Here is a 19,536-nt window from a genome sequence, read left to right as displayed (position 1 = left end):
CAACATTCAGGGGAGATGATTTGATGCTCTCTTGTTGGAGGTGGTCATCATTTGGAACTTGTATCATGTACATGCCACTTAAGCAAAGTTTAAACTTTGTCCAGGTCTAACTGAAGCATTGGAAGATGGTTGATTCTAGATCACTACTCTGAGGGACTCCTGCAGTGATGTCATGGAATTGAGATGACTGATCTTCAGCAACCGCAACTATCTTCCTTTGTGTTGGGTATGACTCTAAACAGTGGAGAACCTCCCTCCTGATTCCCATTCAATTTTGCGAAGGCTTCTTGATGTCATACTCAGTCAAATGCTGCCTTGATGTCATGGGCAGTGCCTCTTGCCTTACCTCTGGTGCGTGCAGTTTTCAATCAGAAACATTTTGCTCGGTATGTGCTTGCTGCTACTGAATACATATGAGATATTCAAATGATATAAGGTCATTTCTAGCTAAGTAAGGAAGATGAATTTTTGTGTCTCAGTCTCAGGATATTCCAAAGCACCACATGCAGCCAACAAAGTATGCTTCTTAAAGTGTATTGTCTGTTTGTAATGTAGGAAACACTGCTGTCAATTTGCACAGCAAGGTCCTGCACACTGCTATCTGTGTTCATAAATACATAATCTAATTTAGTGATGCTGTTTGAGTGCTAAAGATTTACCAATATACTGGGAGAGTTTACCTTTTCTACTTTGAAGATGTGGTCATACACTTCCAGTAGTGCAGCACACCCCCAGGTACTGCACTGCAGTTACCTCCTAGATTTTCTGAAACTTCTAGGGTGGTAGTTTGAACTTCCAAGCTTCTATCTTAGAAACAAGTGTGCTATTCACTGTGCTGAAGAAGAAACCTCTCACCCCTATCACTATATGCTTCAATCATATCCAAGTCCCAGAGATGGAATAGTCTCCATCACCTCGTCTCAGAAGAGCAACTTATATTTTACTCAAAAAAAACTATCACTAATGATGGGCAATTCTAAATTAAACCAATTTGGTGGCTGACTGATCGAGAAACTGCTAATGGACTGTTTTCATCAGTAGGTTTATTGCAGCTTTTTTGACAAGCCCCATCAATTCACTCTTGTGGCCAAGTATGTTAGAGAAATCACAGGTATAATAGAATGAGGTTTTGTCCTGTGCTTAGGGGATAAGTTGACAGAAAGCAGAATGAAAAGAATGATCGAATGTAAGTGGCAACTTGACACAGCTCTCAAAGACATCGTCAAACTAAAGGCTTGTGGAACGGAATAAATTATTTTTACTGGTTCCAATGGGAATCAAAACAAGGTGACTGAAGTGATATCTGCAGCCAGGGAAGTGGATCAGCACTGACTGAATGGGGATTCAAGGTCTGGAAGGGCAGCATCAAAACTGAGTTTATAAATTCAAGCCTTTACAACCAAGCTTGAGGCCAATCACAGTCTTGAAATAGATATCCTTGAAAGTATCTCTGGAGGAAAGTTTAAGGAGAACAGCTATGTATCCTATAGAGAAGGCCAACTCCAAAGCATAAGCCCAAAAGGGTTCAGCAAAATGGGTTTTCTTGCTCTCTAGGAGCTACAGGCATTGTGCCAAAGGGTACAGGGAGGACTTGAGGAACTGACATCTATTACAAAGTGAATTCAAATCTCATGATGACAATTCAAGAATTTGAAAGCAGTTTAAAAATAAATCTGGAGATACAAATGACTGACAGTAAAAGTGGAAAGATTTTGTTAAATTTGAAAGGGTTCAGAAAAGATTTACAAGGAAGTTGCCAGGGTTGGAGGGTTTGAGCTACAGGGAGAGGCTGAATAAACTGGGGCTGTTTACCAGGGAGCATCGGAGGCTGTGGGGTGACATACAGAGGTATATAAAACATGAAGAACATGGATAAAGTGAACAGCCAAAGTCTTTTCCCCAAGGTAGAGGAGTCCAAAACTAGAGGGCATAAGTTTAAGGTGAGAGGGAAAAGATTTAAAATGGAGTTAAGGAGCAACTTTTCTGCACAGCAGGTGGTGTGTGTATGGAATGAGCTACGAGAGGAAATAGTGGAGGCTGATACAATTACAACATTTAAAAGGCATCTGGATGGGTATACAAATTGGGGTTTTAGAAGGATATGGACCAAATGCTGGCAAATGGGACTAGATTAATTTAATATATCTGGTCAGCATGGGCAAGGTGGATCAAAGGGTCTGTTACCTTGCGGTACATCTCTATGACTGTGTTGATGATGATAGAAAATCGGACGTTGTGACTCTAAGTGACCATGAAACTGCGCTAATGCAAAGTTGAAGATAACTTGTTGGTAGTCCAAGAGACATTCATATGAAATTGATAGAGGAGGCTTTAACCTTGGCCAGCACATAGCTTATTAATAAACACTTCTATTGATATCTTCCCCTTTCAAACTCCATCTACAGATGTTGTTTTGTACATACAAACCCACATAACTCGCAATCACTACCCATGAACGTGCACATAAGACAAGTTGCATTCATAATCACTACATTAGTCTTTGTGAAATATCACTTGATATGCGGAATTATTGGCTCTCATGACTGGCAAACTTGGAGGTGGGAAGGAGATTCAATTGGCTGGGATAGTGGGTCCTTCCCACCTTAATCTTTGTTTAGAATAGAACAGTCAGACTGGCAAAAGAAGCCATGAGGAAGAATTCAGAAAGTCTACCTTTGGGCAGTTTCCTAGAACAAGACGTTGTAGATCCAACCAAGGATCAAACTATTTCACAAAATAATAATGGGGCATGAGGAAATGGCACAGGGATTCAGTAAATACTTTGCATCAATCTTCACAGTTGAAGACACTCATCATATTCTGAAATTACTAAATAATCAAGGGGCAAAACGAAGAGGGGAAATAAACACAATAACTGTTAAGAAGTACAAGGGGAAACTAATGAGACTAAAACCCAATAAGCTGCCTGGAGCTGAGAATTAGTGGATGCCCTGGTAGTAAACTTGCAGAAATTTTTAGATTCTGGAAAAATCCTACAAAATTGGAAACCTGCTATTCTAACACCTTTATTTGAAAAAGGAAGAAGTTGAAAAGGACAGATAATTATAAGCCAGTTAGTTAATTATCTGTGGAGGAAGGAACATAACAACACGACGGTTGGAGGAAGAGCGCCTCATCTTCCGTCTGGGAACACTCCAGCCACAAGGGATGAACTCGGATTTCTCCAGTTTCCTCATTTCCCCTCCCCCATCTTGTCTCAGTCGATTCCCTTGAACTCAGCACTGCCCTTCTAACCTGCAATCCTCTTCCTGACCTCTCCGCCCCCACCCCACTCCGGCCTATCACCCTCACCTTGACCTCCTTCCACCTATCACATCTCCATCGCCCCTCCCCCAAGTCCCTCCTCCCTACCTTTTATCTTAGCCTGCCTGGCACCCTCTCCTCATTCCTGATGAAGGGCTCTGGCCCGAAACGTCGAATTTCCTGTTCCTTGGATGCTGCCTAACCTGCTGTGCTTTAACCAGCAACACATTTTCAGCAGTCAATTATCTGTTGTTGGTAAAATATGACAATCTATCATAAAGGGTGTACTAGCAGAACATTAATAAATGCATGACATGATCAAGCAGAATCATCATGGCTTCATGAAGTGGAAATAACGCCTGACAAATTTACTAGAATTCTTTGAGGAGATTAAGAGGCAGCAGTGAATGTAATAGATTTGGATTTTCAGAAGGTGTTTGATAAGGTACAGGATAAGCCAGTGGACAAAATCTTGGCAAATAGAATATAACATGGGAAAATGTGAGGTAACACAGTTGGCAGAAAAAGGTAGAGGAGTTGAATATTATTAAAAATGAGGAAAGATTGCAGAGAGCTAGAGAATACAGGGATTTAATTAATCTATCCACAAATCAGAAAAACTCAGCATCCAAATTCAGCAGATAGTAGGGAAGGCAAATGTAATACTGGCCTTCTTTTTAACGGGAATGGAATATAAAACTATACAAGACACTAGTCAGACCATGGCTGGATCACTGTGAATACTTTTGGGCCCCTTATCTAAAGAACGAAATATAGACATTGGAAGAAGCCAAGAGCAGGTTCATTAGGCTGATACCAGGTATGGTTGGACTATTTTATGAGGAGAGATTGAGTGTGTTAGACTTGTACTCATTGAAAGTTAGAAGAATGAGACATTATTGAAGCATAATAATTCTTTAGGAGAATTGGCAAAGTTGATGTAAAATGGTTGTATGCCTTGGGGGAGGGTCTAGGACCAAAGGACATAATCTCAGAATAAGGGGACACACAAACTGAGATGAGGAATTTTTTTCTCTCAGAGGGTAGTGACTCTGCGACTTTCTTTCTGGCAGAGGGCTGTTGCGATTAGGTCATTACATAGATTCAAGGCTGAGATAGAGGGATTTTTAATCAGTAAATAAATCATGGGTTGTGGGAAAAGTAAAGAAAGTGGAGTTGATTATCAGAGTAGCTATAATCTCATTGAATGGCAGAACAGACTCGATGGGTTGAATGGCCTACACCTGTGCAGTGTGCACAGTGGCTAAAACTGCATGGGCAGCTTCTTACCTCCAAAGGCGGTGGTGGAGTGAGGTGGCGGGTTTGAAGAAATGGAGCGGGGGCGGGGGTGGAAGGAGTTCCATTGAACTGAATGCTTTTGACCAAAGGCAAGCTGAGAACCATCCCACTGTCCATGCAGCTAACTCCCTACACCTCTCTCCCTGCCAACCCATTCTGCGAACCCTCTCCCACTTTACTCCTCTGTGGTCTAAGTCACTCTGCAATCCTGGACCTTGGACTTGGTCCTTCCTGCAGTAACTATAGGCCTCCACAGGTGGTGCTACTCAGCACAGGAACCATCGATCTCTGATTGGCTACCAGCTTTGTGTAGGCGAGACCTCCAACCTTTAGGTGTTTTGACCTAATGACACCAACCAATCATTGAATTTTTGAGGAATAATTGTTTGTATCCTAATCCCATTTGCTTCAATGTTGAAAGAGACAGGCCTGTGAAAGCTGGTAATGAAAGCCTCCATGCTATCAATCTGGCAGAAGGAGGGATTGTCTTTGCAGACACTCCTATAAATTTATTTGGAAGCTGCCACACACAGATTGCAAATTGTCTATTATGGCACCACTGATACAGGAAATGGACTTCTCCAACTGACCAACTATGTGCTTTACATGTTATATCCAGCGAGTAGAAATATTGCAACACTCTCACGAAGCATCCTATCATTAACAGCACTGTCTCTGAGATCTGGACCCCATGATCTCCAACCAAAGAACAGCATTTCCTGACTCTCTGGCCAAGAACATTTAATTCCCCATCCTTGACCTAGTGTTCCTTCTGCAAATTCATGTTCTACATAGTCCCTTCTGAGTCATCCTCATATGCTTCTCAGGCAAATATTTCTTGAGCACTATTTGGTGAGGGTGGAGTGAGTGTCAACATGTTCAATAAAGTGATGTCAGTGCAGGTAGCACAGGGGATCGGGATATCTTCTGTCTTTTCTAATTCATTAGTGAAATTCTGAGGTGGAGTAGGATCTAAGAATTCCAATGCAAGTGTCACAAAAAAACGTGTTTGCAGGTAGAGTACATTATTAAGAAAGATGGTAGTTTGCTACCTTTTATTATGAAACCAATGAAAATAAGGAGTTTATACTTTAGTTATTCAGGGAGTTGGTGACACTATATCTCAAATTTTAGATACCCTCAAATGATGAGTATCTAGACCCCTGACTGACATCTATGCAATTCTTGGCTATGTTCTCATGACTCCCTGCAATGGATCCACTTCCTCGACTGAAGAGCAGACCCCTCGACCATGACCACCTCGATCAGCCATCTGACCATGTCTGGCCTTGACTTACTGCACCAGGACCCTCTGAATGAAGGGTGTCCTCCTGGATTTGACTGAGGACTACTCTCCTTAGACTTGTGAGACATATCCATTGGCTGCAGTCAATGCAATGTGTTTGCCATGTCTGCAGCTGGCACACTGTGCAGGTGTGAGTTTGATGTAGCATATTGCTGTGCAGCAACTTATCCACTCTCTTTGACTGATGACAGCTGACAAGCTGCCTGGCTTTGTGGTTGTGATCAGCAACAAGGCAACACAGAGGTATGTGATCCTTTAAGGTCTAGCAGAGGGATGAAAGTACAAAAAGGCAAGGCAAGACAGGGATGCTGTGAGCATCCAAGTAGGTGTTAAGTAAGCAAGCACTGAGAGAGCAAGCAAGGAGCCCTGAAATACAACCTGGTCCAATACGTGAACGGGGGGCATGACCCTGTGCAAAAAGTATTGCAATGAGAGGTGCCAGTGCACTCTAAAGCACAGCTCTGAAATGCAGAATCTAATATAAGTGGATAGGAGTTGTGCCTTGATGATGTGGAAAGACTGTCCATGGAAATTGCCCTGAGGTGGTTGGGGCTGGGTACCAAAGATGGAGGCCCAGAGGAGCAGGTGGCAAGCTGGAGTTGATAGGTACCTGCTCTGACTTTAACATAGGGAACTCTTGGTGCCCAGTGGGTGAGAGAATGGGAGCATGTATGTTAGTGTGATGACATTAAATAATGATGAGGGTGATAATCAGTGATCGATATACCTTATGACACTCACTACAAAGAATCAAGACTCAATAGATGAAATTTGCAATTTTTCAGTCTTGATGTCAAGAAGGGTATCACTAATTACTCGCCATAGTCCACATTGTTCAGGAGCAGGGAAGATTTCACACTTAAAATCTATTAGCTTCATAGGATGTATAACAAGAAAGAATACTGTCCACAACAATTATAATGAAACTTCATGTTGAACACTTAGATTAATGTCATCACACCACGGACAATTATGGTTGCATTTGACACATAAACCAGGCAGTCTTAGATGCAAGGAGGAAGAGTTAGGGGAATTTAAACATTAGAGTCCAGGTTGAAGTCTGAGCAGGATTTAGAGCTATAGAATCATAGAGATGTACAGCACATAAACAAACCCTTTGGTTCAACTCTTCCATGCTGACCAGATATCCTCATTCACATTTCATTCACATATATAATTGCACAGAAGATAATGACAAATGGTACTTTTGAAATATGCCACTGAATTAAGCTTTTAAAGCTAAATTATCCTTTCTCATTCCTGAGCTCTGTTACATTGTTTTACCATCTGACACAGTATAAAACTGTTTCCTCATCATTTCCTACTTACACGGTTGATAGAGATGATGTTCAACTAATTCACTATCTAATTTAAAGCAGGTTTTTGACGTATTATACTCTTCAGCAGATGATCAAGATCTTCTTGTAAAATACCACCTGTATGATGCAAAATCTATTAGTATTAGTATACAGCTTTAATTTATGTTTGTACATGTGTATGTAGGGAGGTCTCCATGTACAATCAATATCTAAGGTTAGTTCTTCAATTTAGCAGTTCCTCTTCCTTCATGTACCTACAATAAATAACATGGTTAACTTTTTTTTGAGTTCTTGCAATGCTCATTAACTTTGTAACAGAAACAGGCAAATTCTTTCATGAAAATAAGGTGGAATTTCTGTGTTACTCCCAGTGGTGACATGACTCCCTTTTGACAGTGAGAGTAGGAAAACTAATGGGTGGGAAATCAATCACAGACAAAATAAATAGCAATTTTCATTTTAAGTCAATGTCAGGGAAAGAGTGAAATGTTTTGGCTAAAGTAAAGGTGGAAGAAGAGCTCCTGTTTCCTATGGGCACAATGTTCATTTTATTTATGGCTGTTTTACCTTTACCTGGGAGCAGTATAACTAGTTGGAAAACAGATTGACAATATACAATTGATAATCTGTGGGTATAGGCCCCAACTGGAAATCTTGTAGATGTAAGTATACTTACTCCTGCTATATGAAGTAATACTCCTCCTTGTTGTCTCTCCTTATTGGTAAAAAGATCACTTGGAAATTCGTGGATAGCTGTAATGGGAACAACACACATCAAAGGCTGTAAAGTATCCTCAGAAGTGCTCTTCAAGTTAATGGACAGCTTCGGGAGGTCGCACATACTGTAGCTGCTTTCAAAAACAGGACTAAAAGATCAAAGGATGCTTTACTGAATAAACAATAGCAGAAAAACAAATACAACAAAAGGAAAAGTCTCTTCAGAACAAATATCAGTAAAATTGAACAAATCGCCTTCATTGCGAATGTGGTTATGTATTATCAGTGTGAATTGTGTCTTCACTCATTTAACTGTGCATTTGGACCATCCTCACGTGTGTAAATGAGACCATAATTGAAATCATGAGTGCTTTAATAGAAGCTACACACTGTTTTTAGAAATGGTGAGAAAATATAGAGCTAGATTTGTTGCAACCTATCATGGTGGGAAACCTGGCGTCTGGCCCCAATTATTCATAGGAAACACCATATACAGAGGAACCTCCACTATCCGGCATTTGATTATCTGAATATTGGATTATCCAGCAAGATCGTAAGGTCCCGATGCTTAGCTAAGCTATGTTATCCGGCATTTGATTATTTGGAATTCGATTAACCGAATGAATGACTCCCTGCCCGTGTCCTTCGGATAATCAAGGTTCCTCTATAAAGGTTTCCCTGTGGTAAGCAAACTTCCTGCTATGAAGTTGAAAGTAGGAATGAGTACATTGGGGGATCTTGCCCCCTTACTGCAAATTATCAATTAGGTTTATTATTAAGCTAATTGACACCAACCATTCCTGAGCCCATGGAAATTAATCAAGGCTCAAAGATTATGTGAGAGTCTTAGCTTTCCTGTGTCTTCCATTTGCTGTCCAGCAAATCTTATCATACTTGGCTGTACCTTTCTAAGGGAATGGGGGAATATGGGATTTGGTGGGGGTGGGAGTAATGAAAGTCGGTGCAGACTTTATCAAAGGTACTTATCATGCCCAACTGAGGGACGAGGCATCAGAGTGGCTGCTGAAAGTTACACTCCATCTCATTCCTATGACTCTATCCCACCCTCAGTCACCTGGGCCACTTAGCGATCCTAGACACATTACTAGCAACAGCTGCTATCTCCTATTTGGCTGGCAGGTCTTGACGTACAGGATTTCCTCCCCAGGTTCTCAGCCCAAGGAAGACCTAACATTGATGAATTAATTCCATTGGACCTCCCCTCAGATGTATTGCACTGGGCCTTCAACTGATGGAGAGAAGCAGAGTCAGTTCTATTCAATTCTGCCTGAGGCTTTTCTGTCTACCATTGCTTCAGATTAATCTGATCTGGTATATCTTTATTCCACTCACTATCTTGCCTCCCATGTTAGACTAATTTCTTGCTGCTGTCCACTTCCTGAGTGTTTCCTGACTGCTAATACAGCAGTTTCCACTCTGTTAGTTCTTCCATTGAACGTGGGCTTTGCTAACTAGGATAGAATTGTTGATCCTCACTAATTGCTCTAGAGAAGGTGGTGGTGAGTTGCTTTCTTGAATCATTGCAGCCCTTGGAGTACAGGTACTCCCATAAAGATATTAGGAAGAGAGTTCCAAGATTTTGACCTAGTAACAGTGAAAGAATGGCAGCATAGTTCTAAGACAAGAGGATGTGATGCATGGAAGGAAAATTACAGGTGGTGTCTCCATGTATCTACAGCTTTTATCCTTCAGAGTGATAAAGGTTTGGAAGGCTCTGTCAGTGGGGCCTTGGTGAGTTGCTGCAATGTATTTTATAAATGGAAGATACTATGGTGTGTCAGTACTGGAGGAAGTGAATGGTTACGTTGATGAAGAGGGAGACGATCAACCAGAATGTTTTGTCCTGGATGGTGATGAGCTTCATGAGTTTAACTTCAGTTGCACCCATCCAGGCTATTGTAGAAGTGAAAATGACAATACTCTCAGAGTACCATCATTAGAAAGAGATGACTACCAGGTTGGGTTTAACCAGGAAGTCACCACGGATCGAGGAGATTGAGAAGCTGAGATTTTCAAGGTGGCCTTACTCTATACAGGATTTCAGTAATGCTTTTGGTGTCACTCTGCAAGGCATGTCAACCATTAAGATAATTGACCTTACCAACCTAGAAGTATTGTCCACATTCTTGACTGAGTCTTGTAGACAGTGGATCAGGATGGGCGATAGATAGTGAATTCCACACTTTAGAATTCCCAGCCTCTAACCTACTCTTGTAGCTACAGTATGAACATGGCCAACTCAGTTTCTGGTCAACTGAAACTCCCTGGATGTTAGTATTGCAGCATTCAGCCATGATAATGTGATTGACATTCTCTCTTTTTGGAAATTCATGCTGCAAATATTACTTGCCACTTAATAGGCTTAAACATGAATGCTGTCTAAGTCTTGCTGCGCACGGACATGGACTACTTAAGTATCTAAGAAATTGTGAAAGATATTGAAAACTACTATTATTAGAAAATGTCCACAGTTCAGAAATTGTAATGGAAGGAAGTCATTGATAAAACAGTTGTGATGCTTTGGGCTAAAGCAATAACCTGACAAATTCCTGCTAAGACAGAGATGATTGGCCTCCATCAGCCATAACAATCTTCCTTTGTACTAAGTAGAACTCCAACAAGTGGAATGTTTTTCCCTCGTTCCGAATGATTTCAATTTGCCAGGACCCCTTGTTGTGAATTTTAGTTCCATGTTGCCTTGATATCAAGGGCAGTTACTCTTGCCTCACTTCTGGAGTTCAGCTCTTTTTGTTGATGGTTGAACATCAGGAACTGGAATGAGGTTGGGAGCTACCATGAGCCACCATGAGCCCAATAACTGAGATGGTCTGGCAGAACCCAAACAAAGTGTCAGTGAATTGTGGCCATAAGGGCACAATTCTAAGTGTGAAAGAGTTCAAGGGTTTTTTTTTCCCAGAAGATAATGTTGTTATTAGTCAAACTCTCTAATTCTCATCTATTTCAAGAAATAGAATGCCTATGCCTCAAACCCATTCATTGTTAAACAACAAGCCAAATTTTAACATTTCACATTTACAGTAATTGTTATAGGGTCAGTATCCTATTGTCCACTGATTTGAATGAAAGTCAATGCCAGTTAGATTTCCTATCTGCTCAGAATTTGAATCTCTGCTTCAAGCAGTGGGTGGAGTTCTTGGGCTCATTTTGAGGAATCAAGTAATTCCTGATAGTAGATTGTAGCAAAGTTCCAGCCCTCCCAGCAGCAATAGTATCAGGAAGGGGCTGTTTTTTTTACAGTATCACAGTCAATCTGCTGTGCCCTTACACAAATCAAGATCAACAGTCATTTTCTGGGAAAGGATACAGTTCAATCCCTAACTCTGTAATGTACTATTACTCTGTATCTATATTTATAATGGCAATTACTATGCCACAGGAATGCAGTAAGTTACCTATCAGGTAAAAGCAGTATTTAAAACTTTCTACCAATGATCCTTCAGCAGTTCTACTGGATAAAATGTGTATTTACAACATGACAAATTTATATTAGCAATCCTCATTAGAAATGTGTATAATGAGAAAAGGTGACAGAAATGTGCAGACACAATATTTTTACTATACTGAAGACATTCAATAGAACTACTGGTGTAGACAAATGAACATTTTTTCCACCTAATTTTGCGAAACAGTTCATGCTTAATTAGGCTGTAAAATAAGGAAACAGGATATACCAATCTTTAGATATGAAAATTTACAAGCTGTCCCATGTAACTAAGTTACTAATAGAGCAGCTTCAAAATGAGAATATTTATAATTGAAATGTTTCAGGACACTCAAAATAAATACAAAGGGAGATTAGAGATGATCAAACAAGTTCTGAATTGCTAAGCTTTGAGAAATATATATTTAGATTAGATTCTCTACAGTTTGGAAACAGGCCCTTTTGCCCAACAAGTCCACACCACCCCTCTGAAGAGTAACCCACCCTGACCCAGTTCCCTACCCTATATTTATCCCTCACTAATGCACCTAACATTATGGGCAATTTTGCATGGCCAATTCACCTGACCTGCACCAGGACAAAACCCATGCAGACACAGGGAGAACGTGTAAACTCCACACAGACAGTTACCCAAGGCAGGAATCAAACCAAGGTCCCTGGCATTACGAGGCAGCAGTGCTAGCCACTAAACCACCATGCCACTGTATAAGAACAATATAAGAAGGAAAACAAATAAACATTGATTGCAAATCTAAGTGATGCAATTAATAGTCTGGAGGTTTGATTAATCTATGTTTGGGCGTCCAGGAAAATTTGCAGACCGTCTTTGTAGAAGGCTGGGCAAAGTCAAGGAAAGAATGAATGCCATTGTCCAGGAAACAAATTCTTTTGATAGTCAAATGAACTTGCTAATTTCATGCTTTCTTCTTATGTCCTGATGTGAGTTACTGTAATTGTGCCCAAAAGCATACTGAGATGGTACATGTCGTCAGTTATTCCCTCAATCGCTCAAACGGTTTTAATATACGCAGACGTAAGAAAGAAAGAACAGCATTGTTAAAGTTACATTGCAGGAGTCATAGCCCCATCTCGTGCATGAATTATCCCAGCAGAGTGCTTGGCCAGTCTATTCCAAACCAATCTGGGTATACAGTCTGGTTGAAAACACATCAGAAAAGTCAGAACATCCATTCCAAATAGTGCACCCATTACATTTTGGGAAGTATAAAATATCTTGGGCCATTTTTGTCGCAGAAAGTTGAGGGTGCATACATGAGGATCAGTGGTCGGCACAACATCGTGGGCTGAAGGGCCTGTTCTGTTCTGTACTGTTCTATGTTCTATTATTCATGCACATTTTCCAGTAGAATCCACTGATTCGGGGCGACAACCATGTTTCATTCTCCCTATCGTAATTTACATATTTGCTAATCAACCTGTTCAGAGTGTCAGTGTGTTATGACACACCTCTGGAGAAGGTAAAACTTGAACACAGGCCTCCTGGTTCAGAGGTAGGACACTACCACTGCACCACAAGAGCCCTCCTGTCTAAATTTAGGTCTACCCCAGGGCAATTGTAACCCCCAACCACTGCTCTGCTTGTCATCTCCCAATTAATCACGTGTTAGTAACTGTTTCAAACAACATCCGCAGCATTCAGGAAGTGTTAAAAGAATGTCATTGTAATTGTGGATAACCTTTGAAATTGCTGAATATTTAAAGTTAAATAAGGAAAGTAAACGATACCCTCATGATATTACATAAAATAGCGCCTTTGTTATTGAAGTCTATATTTATCCCTTTCTCTCCTGTTCCTGTTTTGAAGCCAAGGTTGAGATTAAAAAGTGGGTCAGCATCTTATCCAAATCTCCATTCTTCATGTGTGAGTGACAGCAAGGAGTTTTACCAGTTACTCAAACCAAAAAGACTCAAAGTTCAGCTCAATTCTAGTTTCAAATAACATTCACACATTTGAAATTACTAAATATCCGATTGATCACCTGAAGGCCCCATTCCTGTTGACTCAGTCCAGATCAGGAGTCAAACCAGAAACCTTCACAGTCTGGTTACAGCAAGTTGCCACTGGGCACTGTGTTTAAATACTGAGCTTGTGGAAGGTTATTAAAATATAGATCAAAAATACTTCGAATAATTTCACTTTCAGATTTTTATACACACATTTGTACATTACTATATATCTTCAGTTTGGAATCATTGTGCTGTTAATTGTTTCGCAGAAAAACATTTTATCCAAACACTTCCATCTGTTTTGCCCAGATAGCCAAAACTATTGACTGGAAAGTGGAAAATTGTGAACATTGCCCCAAGCCTGTTCCTTAATTCAATCAACAGAAGCAGCATGTAAATACTGCAGCTAGAACAACAGGTATCTGTGTATTTTACATCAAGTGACTCACCTTAAAACCCCGACGTCTATTCAGCATCTGCATGGCACCATTCAGGAGTGTGGAATATTCTCCACTTTCCTGGATGGATTCAACTCCAATAACATATAAGAAACTTAACATCATTCAGGACAAAGCAGTGCCCATGGTGGTCTTTATTGTCACTTGGTATAATACCTCAAACATTTATTCCCTGTTGCAGGAATACATTGTGACTGCAGCATACAGCATTGATTTTGCTCTTAGCATTCAGTAAGACTCATTGTATAACTGTGAGGCTTAGTGTATTCTTGCCTTCTTGTGGATATTTTGCTCCATGTGACTCCAGGATTCTGTTCATGCATTGTTGATAATGCAATGTCAACCAAACTTACTTGGTTCAATCTTCTGAAGAACAGCAATCACCATCGGATTGCTGCTCTGCTCCCATTTTCCCCGCCCACATCCCACATTTCTGGCTGGGTCTTCTAATCGCAGCCCCTTAAATCAAATTCCTTCCTCATGCCTCTGGATTATCGAGGGAAGACAAGCTATGTGTTCATTTCATAGCACTAGCTGATTAAGTGTTCAGTAAGACACTGAAAAGCCTGGGAACTTTTAAGAACTTTTTGGTGTGTTAGTGACTAATGTGCAAGTCGGTAGCGTGGGTGAAATAGATAGGGGGCATAGTGGCACCTGGGTCAGTGGCACCTCAGCAGGTCTAGTGGTAGATGGGTAGGATGTGAAGGGATTACGTGAGGGATTCAGAGAGGGCTAAATGGGATTGATGAAGGGTTAAGAGTAGAATTGGGAGGGAGTCAGAATTCTGAATTCCCTCAGAATTTCTACCATTGCAGAATTGAAACTTATCAAGTATCAAGTCTTCCTCGGCTTTTTATAGTGGTTAGATAAACAATAAAACAAGCAAATGTTTGTTGAAGCGAACAACGGTCCTTGTTGTATTTAAAAATTGCAGGCAATTGTGAAATTAGCTGGAGCATTTTAAAGCTATTCTGATTGATGATACTTGAACAACAACACAGATGGGTCAACAGAAGAAAGGAAAGCTTAATTTATGTGACAAACGGAACATTTTGTTGTGCTCATCAAACACACAGCATGGTACAAAAATAGGACACTGGAAAGTCCATGGAGACCATAAACTTCTAATTCCACCTATAGGCACAAACAGCCATCATTTGAACTTGAACCATTTTGCGCTCAATATACTGCAGTGATTTGACACTTGAAAATTATAAAGGTAAAGTTAATGCTCTTCCCATCACACAATTCTGTCCTTCAAATGTTTTTTCTGTCTGAACCATCAATGACTAAACTACTTTAAATGGACATTAGGAGCCATTCCACCTTAGAAAATCCCAGATGGCCTCTTTCTTCAAAGATTGCAATTTCCCTTCCCACGTGATCGACGATACCCTCCAGTGCATCTCCTCCACTTCCCGCACCGCCATCCTTGAACCCTACCCCTTCCAACACAATAAGGACAGAGCCCCCTTGGTCCTCACCTTGCACCCCACCAACCTCCGCATACAATGCATAATTCTCCGCCATTTCCACCACCTACAAACAGACGCCACCACCAGGGATGTATTTCCCTCCCCACCCCTATCAGCATTCTGGACAGACCATTCCTTCTGTGACTCCCTCGTCAGGTCCACACCCCCCATCAAACTAAACTCCAATCCCAGCACTTTCCCCTGCCACTGCAGGAAGTGCAAACCTGTGCCCACACCACTCCCCTAACCTCCGTCCAAGGCCCCAAAGGATCGTTCCACAGCCAGCGGAAATTTACCTGTACCTCCACCAATTTCATCTATTGTATCCGTTGCACCCGACGTGTCTCCTCAATATCGGGGAGACAGGATGCCTAATTGCAGATCGTTTCAGAGAACATCTCTGGGACACCTGCATCAAGCAACCCACCGCCCCGTGGCTGAACATTTCAACTCCCCCTCCCACTCTGACAAGAACGTGCAGGTACTGGGCCTTCTCCACCGCTAAACCATTACCACCCGACGCCTGGAGGAAGAACACCTCATATTTCACTTTGGGACTCTGCAACCACACGGGATCAATGTGGATTTCAATAGTTTCTTCATTTCTCCTCCCCTCACATTATCACAGCCCCAAGTCACCATCTTGATATCACCATCCTGACCTGTCCATCACCTTTCCCATCTATCTGCTCCACCCTTCTCTCCAACCTATCACCTTCTCCCTCACCTTCATCTACCTATCGCATTCTCAGCTACCTTTTCCCCATCCCCACCCCCTCCCATTTATCTCTCAGTACCCTGACCCACAAGCCTCATTCCTGATGAAGGGCTTATGCCCAAAACATGGATTCCCCTGCTCCTTGGATCCTGCCTGACCCGCTGTACTTTTCCAGCATCACAATTTCGATTATGAGCCATTCAGGGCTGCTTCAGTCTGCAAGGAACAAAAACAGAAATTTCTGGAAAAGCTCAGCAAGTCTGGCAGCATCTGTGGAGATTTCTGTTTATGTTTCTGATTTACAATATCCACAGTCCTTTCTGTTTTTATTGAGTCTGTCCAGGTGTACGGTTGGGCTTTGAAGATGGAACCAGTGACAAAAAGTCCAGCAGTGGTCAATACTTCCGCCTGTTGGAAGTGGGGGAACATGAGGCACCACAGAATGGCATGCAAAGGTAATGAGGTAAACCTGGGAAGATGGCACAATAAAACCCTGTAGGTTTGGCAGCAAGAAACCCTCCACGAAACTTGCCAAAAATGACACTTTGCCAATTTCTGGTAGGATTCTGCTTGAATCTACTGTATCTACTGTATTGCAAATAAATATTTGAGAAAAGTACCTTGGAATCAAGAAGCAGTACTTGGAGAGTTAAGTATTTAGATCCCGTAAACACCATAAAACACAAAATTATGCCTGACTCCATAACCATTGGATGGGGCTTTGAACTGCCCACCCCTGCAATTTACATCAGCATGAGATAGCTGCATGTTGGCTTGTTATCAGGACTCATATCCTGCGCTGGTGAAAGCTACTCGAAATAGAAATGGGTGCAGAAAACTTGGAATCAGATTCCCCTCACCAACTTTTAAAGGACTTCAGGGCCAACAGAGAATCATAGAGTTTGTACAGCACAGAATGAGGTCCTTCAACCTTGCCACCAAACATCCACCTATTCTAATCCCATTTTCCAGTGCTTGGCTCATAACCTTGTATGCCACTGGATTTAAAATGCTCATCTAAGTAATCGTAGACTCATAGAGATGTAATGCATGGAAACAGACCATTTGGACCAACTCTTTCATGCCGATCAGATATACTAACCTAATCCAGTCTCATTTACTTGACTCATATCCCTCTGAACCCTTTGTGTTCATATATCCATCCAGATGCCTTTTCAATGTTGTAATTGTACCAGCCTCCACAACTTCCTCTGGCAGCTCATTCCATACACGCATCACCCTTTGCATCCTTAAATTTCTTGAGGGTTCTCACTTCTACTACCCATTTAAATAGTGAGTTCCAGATACCCACAGTCTCTGGGAGGAAGAAATTTTCTTCACATCCTTTCTAAATATTCTGCTCCTTACTTTCAAACTGTGCTCCTTGGCTAATGACCCCTCTGCTAAGGGGAAATGTTTCAACCTATCTGCTCTGTTCATGCGCCTCAGAATTTTGTATGACTCAACGAATTCCCTTCTCAGCCTTCTCTGCTCTCGCGAAAATATTCCAAGCCTATCTAGCCTCTCTTCATCACCAAATCACTCCAGCCCAGGTAACATCCTGGTGATTCTCTACTGCATTCAAATCTTTCCTATAGAGTGGCAACCATAACTTCACACTATAGTCCAGCTGTGGTTGAACTAATGTTACATTCAGCTCCATCATACCCATCTTGCTCTTGCATCAGTGCCTTGACTAATAAAGGCTAAAATCCCATAGGCCTGCTTAACCAAGTTATCTACCTGTGTTGCTGCCTTCAAGGATCAATGGACATGCACATTAAGGTCCCTCTGATCGTCTGTATTTCAAACAATCCTACTCTTTAATGTGTACTCCCTTGCCTATTTCATCCTCCCAAAATGCACCCCCCACACACTTTTCAGGATTAAATTCCATTTGCCACCATTCAGCCCATCTGATCAGCCCAACTACATCATTCTGTTGTTTTTCCTTTTCGCTACTTACTATACCATCAATTTTCATGTCATCTGTGAACTTAATTATCATACTTCCTCCATTCTTGTTTAAATCATTAATGTATTTGTAATGTAATACATGACTCAGTGAAAACTGGTGTCCTCTTGTTGCCAATTATCCTAAATCTATTGCCTTCAGTTAGCAACTCAGTATCAATGAAATGAATTATCTTCATTCATGCTATCAAAACTCCTCATTTTTTGAATGCATTTCTTAAATCTCTTCATTACCTCCTCTAAATTAAGAGGCATAATTCCAGCTTCCCCAGTCTTGCCAACCTTGCAGAATTGAAGAGCTGCTTCAGCTGAGATTGCAGTATGAGTGTTTCTTCCATTTAACATACACATGAATTAAATGTTATCAAGTACTACCCTTTCTTCTATTCAGGTCTTGCTGCTTTAGGTATGATGGTTGAAAATATCAGGGCCTACCTTCTATACTTGACCAGTATTGTCAACTTGGAACAAGCAAGAGACTGTGTAAACATATTAAAGTCCACATTGCCTTTTTCTGCCTGAAAACACTTACAAAATGATGCAAGATCTCTATTTCACTGTTACAATATATGGTAAAATTTACAGGGGTTGTACAAGATTTAGATTTAGATTTTCTTTATCACGTGTACTCAAGTATAGGGATATAATGAAGAGTGTATAATGTTATCACACATGGCACCATCTTAGGTACAAAGGTACCTAGTTCAAAAAAATTAAGTTCAGGTTAGTAAAAGAAACAAAGTTAAGAAAGTTAAGAAAGGCCATAATTAACATTAAAGTGCTTCAAGTGCTTCTTAATATAAACTGGAAAAATAAAGGAATAAAGTTAAAAGATCAGCAGTCTTTGATGATTCCTCCACTTAGCTCACTTTCCTGGAGACCTCAGTTACCTTTTCACAACACAGCAGATTCCGGGGACCTCCCTCACTGCTTGCTCTTCCTGTGTTGGGCCATGATGCCAATGTTGCTGCTGTCATGGCTGAAGCTGCTGCCTCCCCGATCTCCTCCTGCTGCCTCCAGAACTTGCCCAGGCAGAACTCACTTGCTACACCTAGATACTGCCATGCAGGGCCGAGAGACTACCATGGGCCACTAAGAGACAGGACCAGGAGACAACCATGGACCGCCAAGAAACCAGGCCAGGAGACCTCCATGGACCACCAAGAGACTGGGCTGGAGACCACCATGGGCCGCTGAGAAATTGGGCCAGAGACCACCATGGGCCACCAGGATACTAGGCCGGAGACCACCATGGGCCACTGAGAGACTGGGTTGGAGACCACCATGGGCCGCCGAGATACTAGGCCGGAGACCACCATGGGCCACCGAGAGACTGGGCTGGAGACCACCACGGGCCACCGAGAGACTGGGCCAGAGACCACCATGGGCCACCAAGAAATTGGACCGGACATCACCATGGGCCACCGAGAGACTGGGCCAGAGACCACCATGGGCCGCTGAGGGAGTGGGCCAGGAGACCACCATTTGCTGCTGAGAGATTGGGCCGGAGACCACCATAGACCATCGAGGGACTGGGCCTGAGACCACCATAGG

At 41.7% G+C, this 19,536-nt stretch overlaps 1 protein-coding gene across 1 annotated transcript in view; it reads right to left on the bottom strand.

Annotated features, from left to right (window-relative positions):
- The window catches only part of LOC132818210 (sodium/potassium/calcium exchanger 4-like), a 105,684-nt gene extending 86,416 nt beyond the window's left edge, over positions 1–19,268 (bottom strand). Inside the window, exons 1-2 of the mRNA XM_060828990.1 lie at positions 19,066–19,268; positions 7,865–8,054 (exon numbers count right to left, since the gene is read on the bottom strand). Coding sequence (XP_060684973.1) covers positions 7,865–8,054; positions 19,066–19,268 — 393 coding nt within the window. The remainder of the gene's footprint in view (positions 1–7,864; positions 8,055–19,065) is intronic.
- Positions 19,269–19,536: the final 268 nt, after the last annotated feature.

Source organism: Hemiscyllium ocellatum, chromosome 8, assembly GCF_020745735.1.
Source record: "Hemiscyllium ocellatum isolate sHemOce1 chromosome 8, sHemOce1.pat.X.cur, whole genome shotgun sequence".
NCBI classification, from domain to species: Eukaryota; Metazoa; Chordata; class Chondrichthyes; order Orectolobiformes; family Hemiscylliidae; genus Hemiscyllium; species Hemiscyllium ocellatum.
The sequence above is the reverse complement of the archived record's forward strand: the minus strand, read 5'-3'. Positions and strand labels throughout refer to the sequence as shown.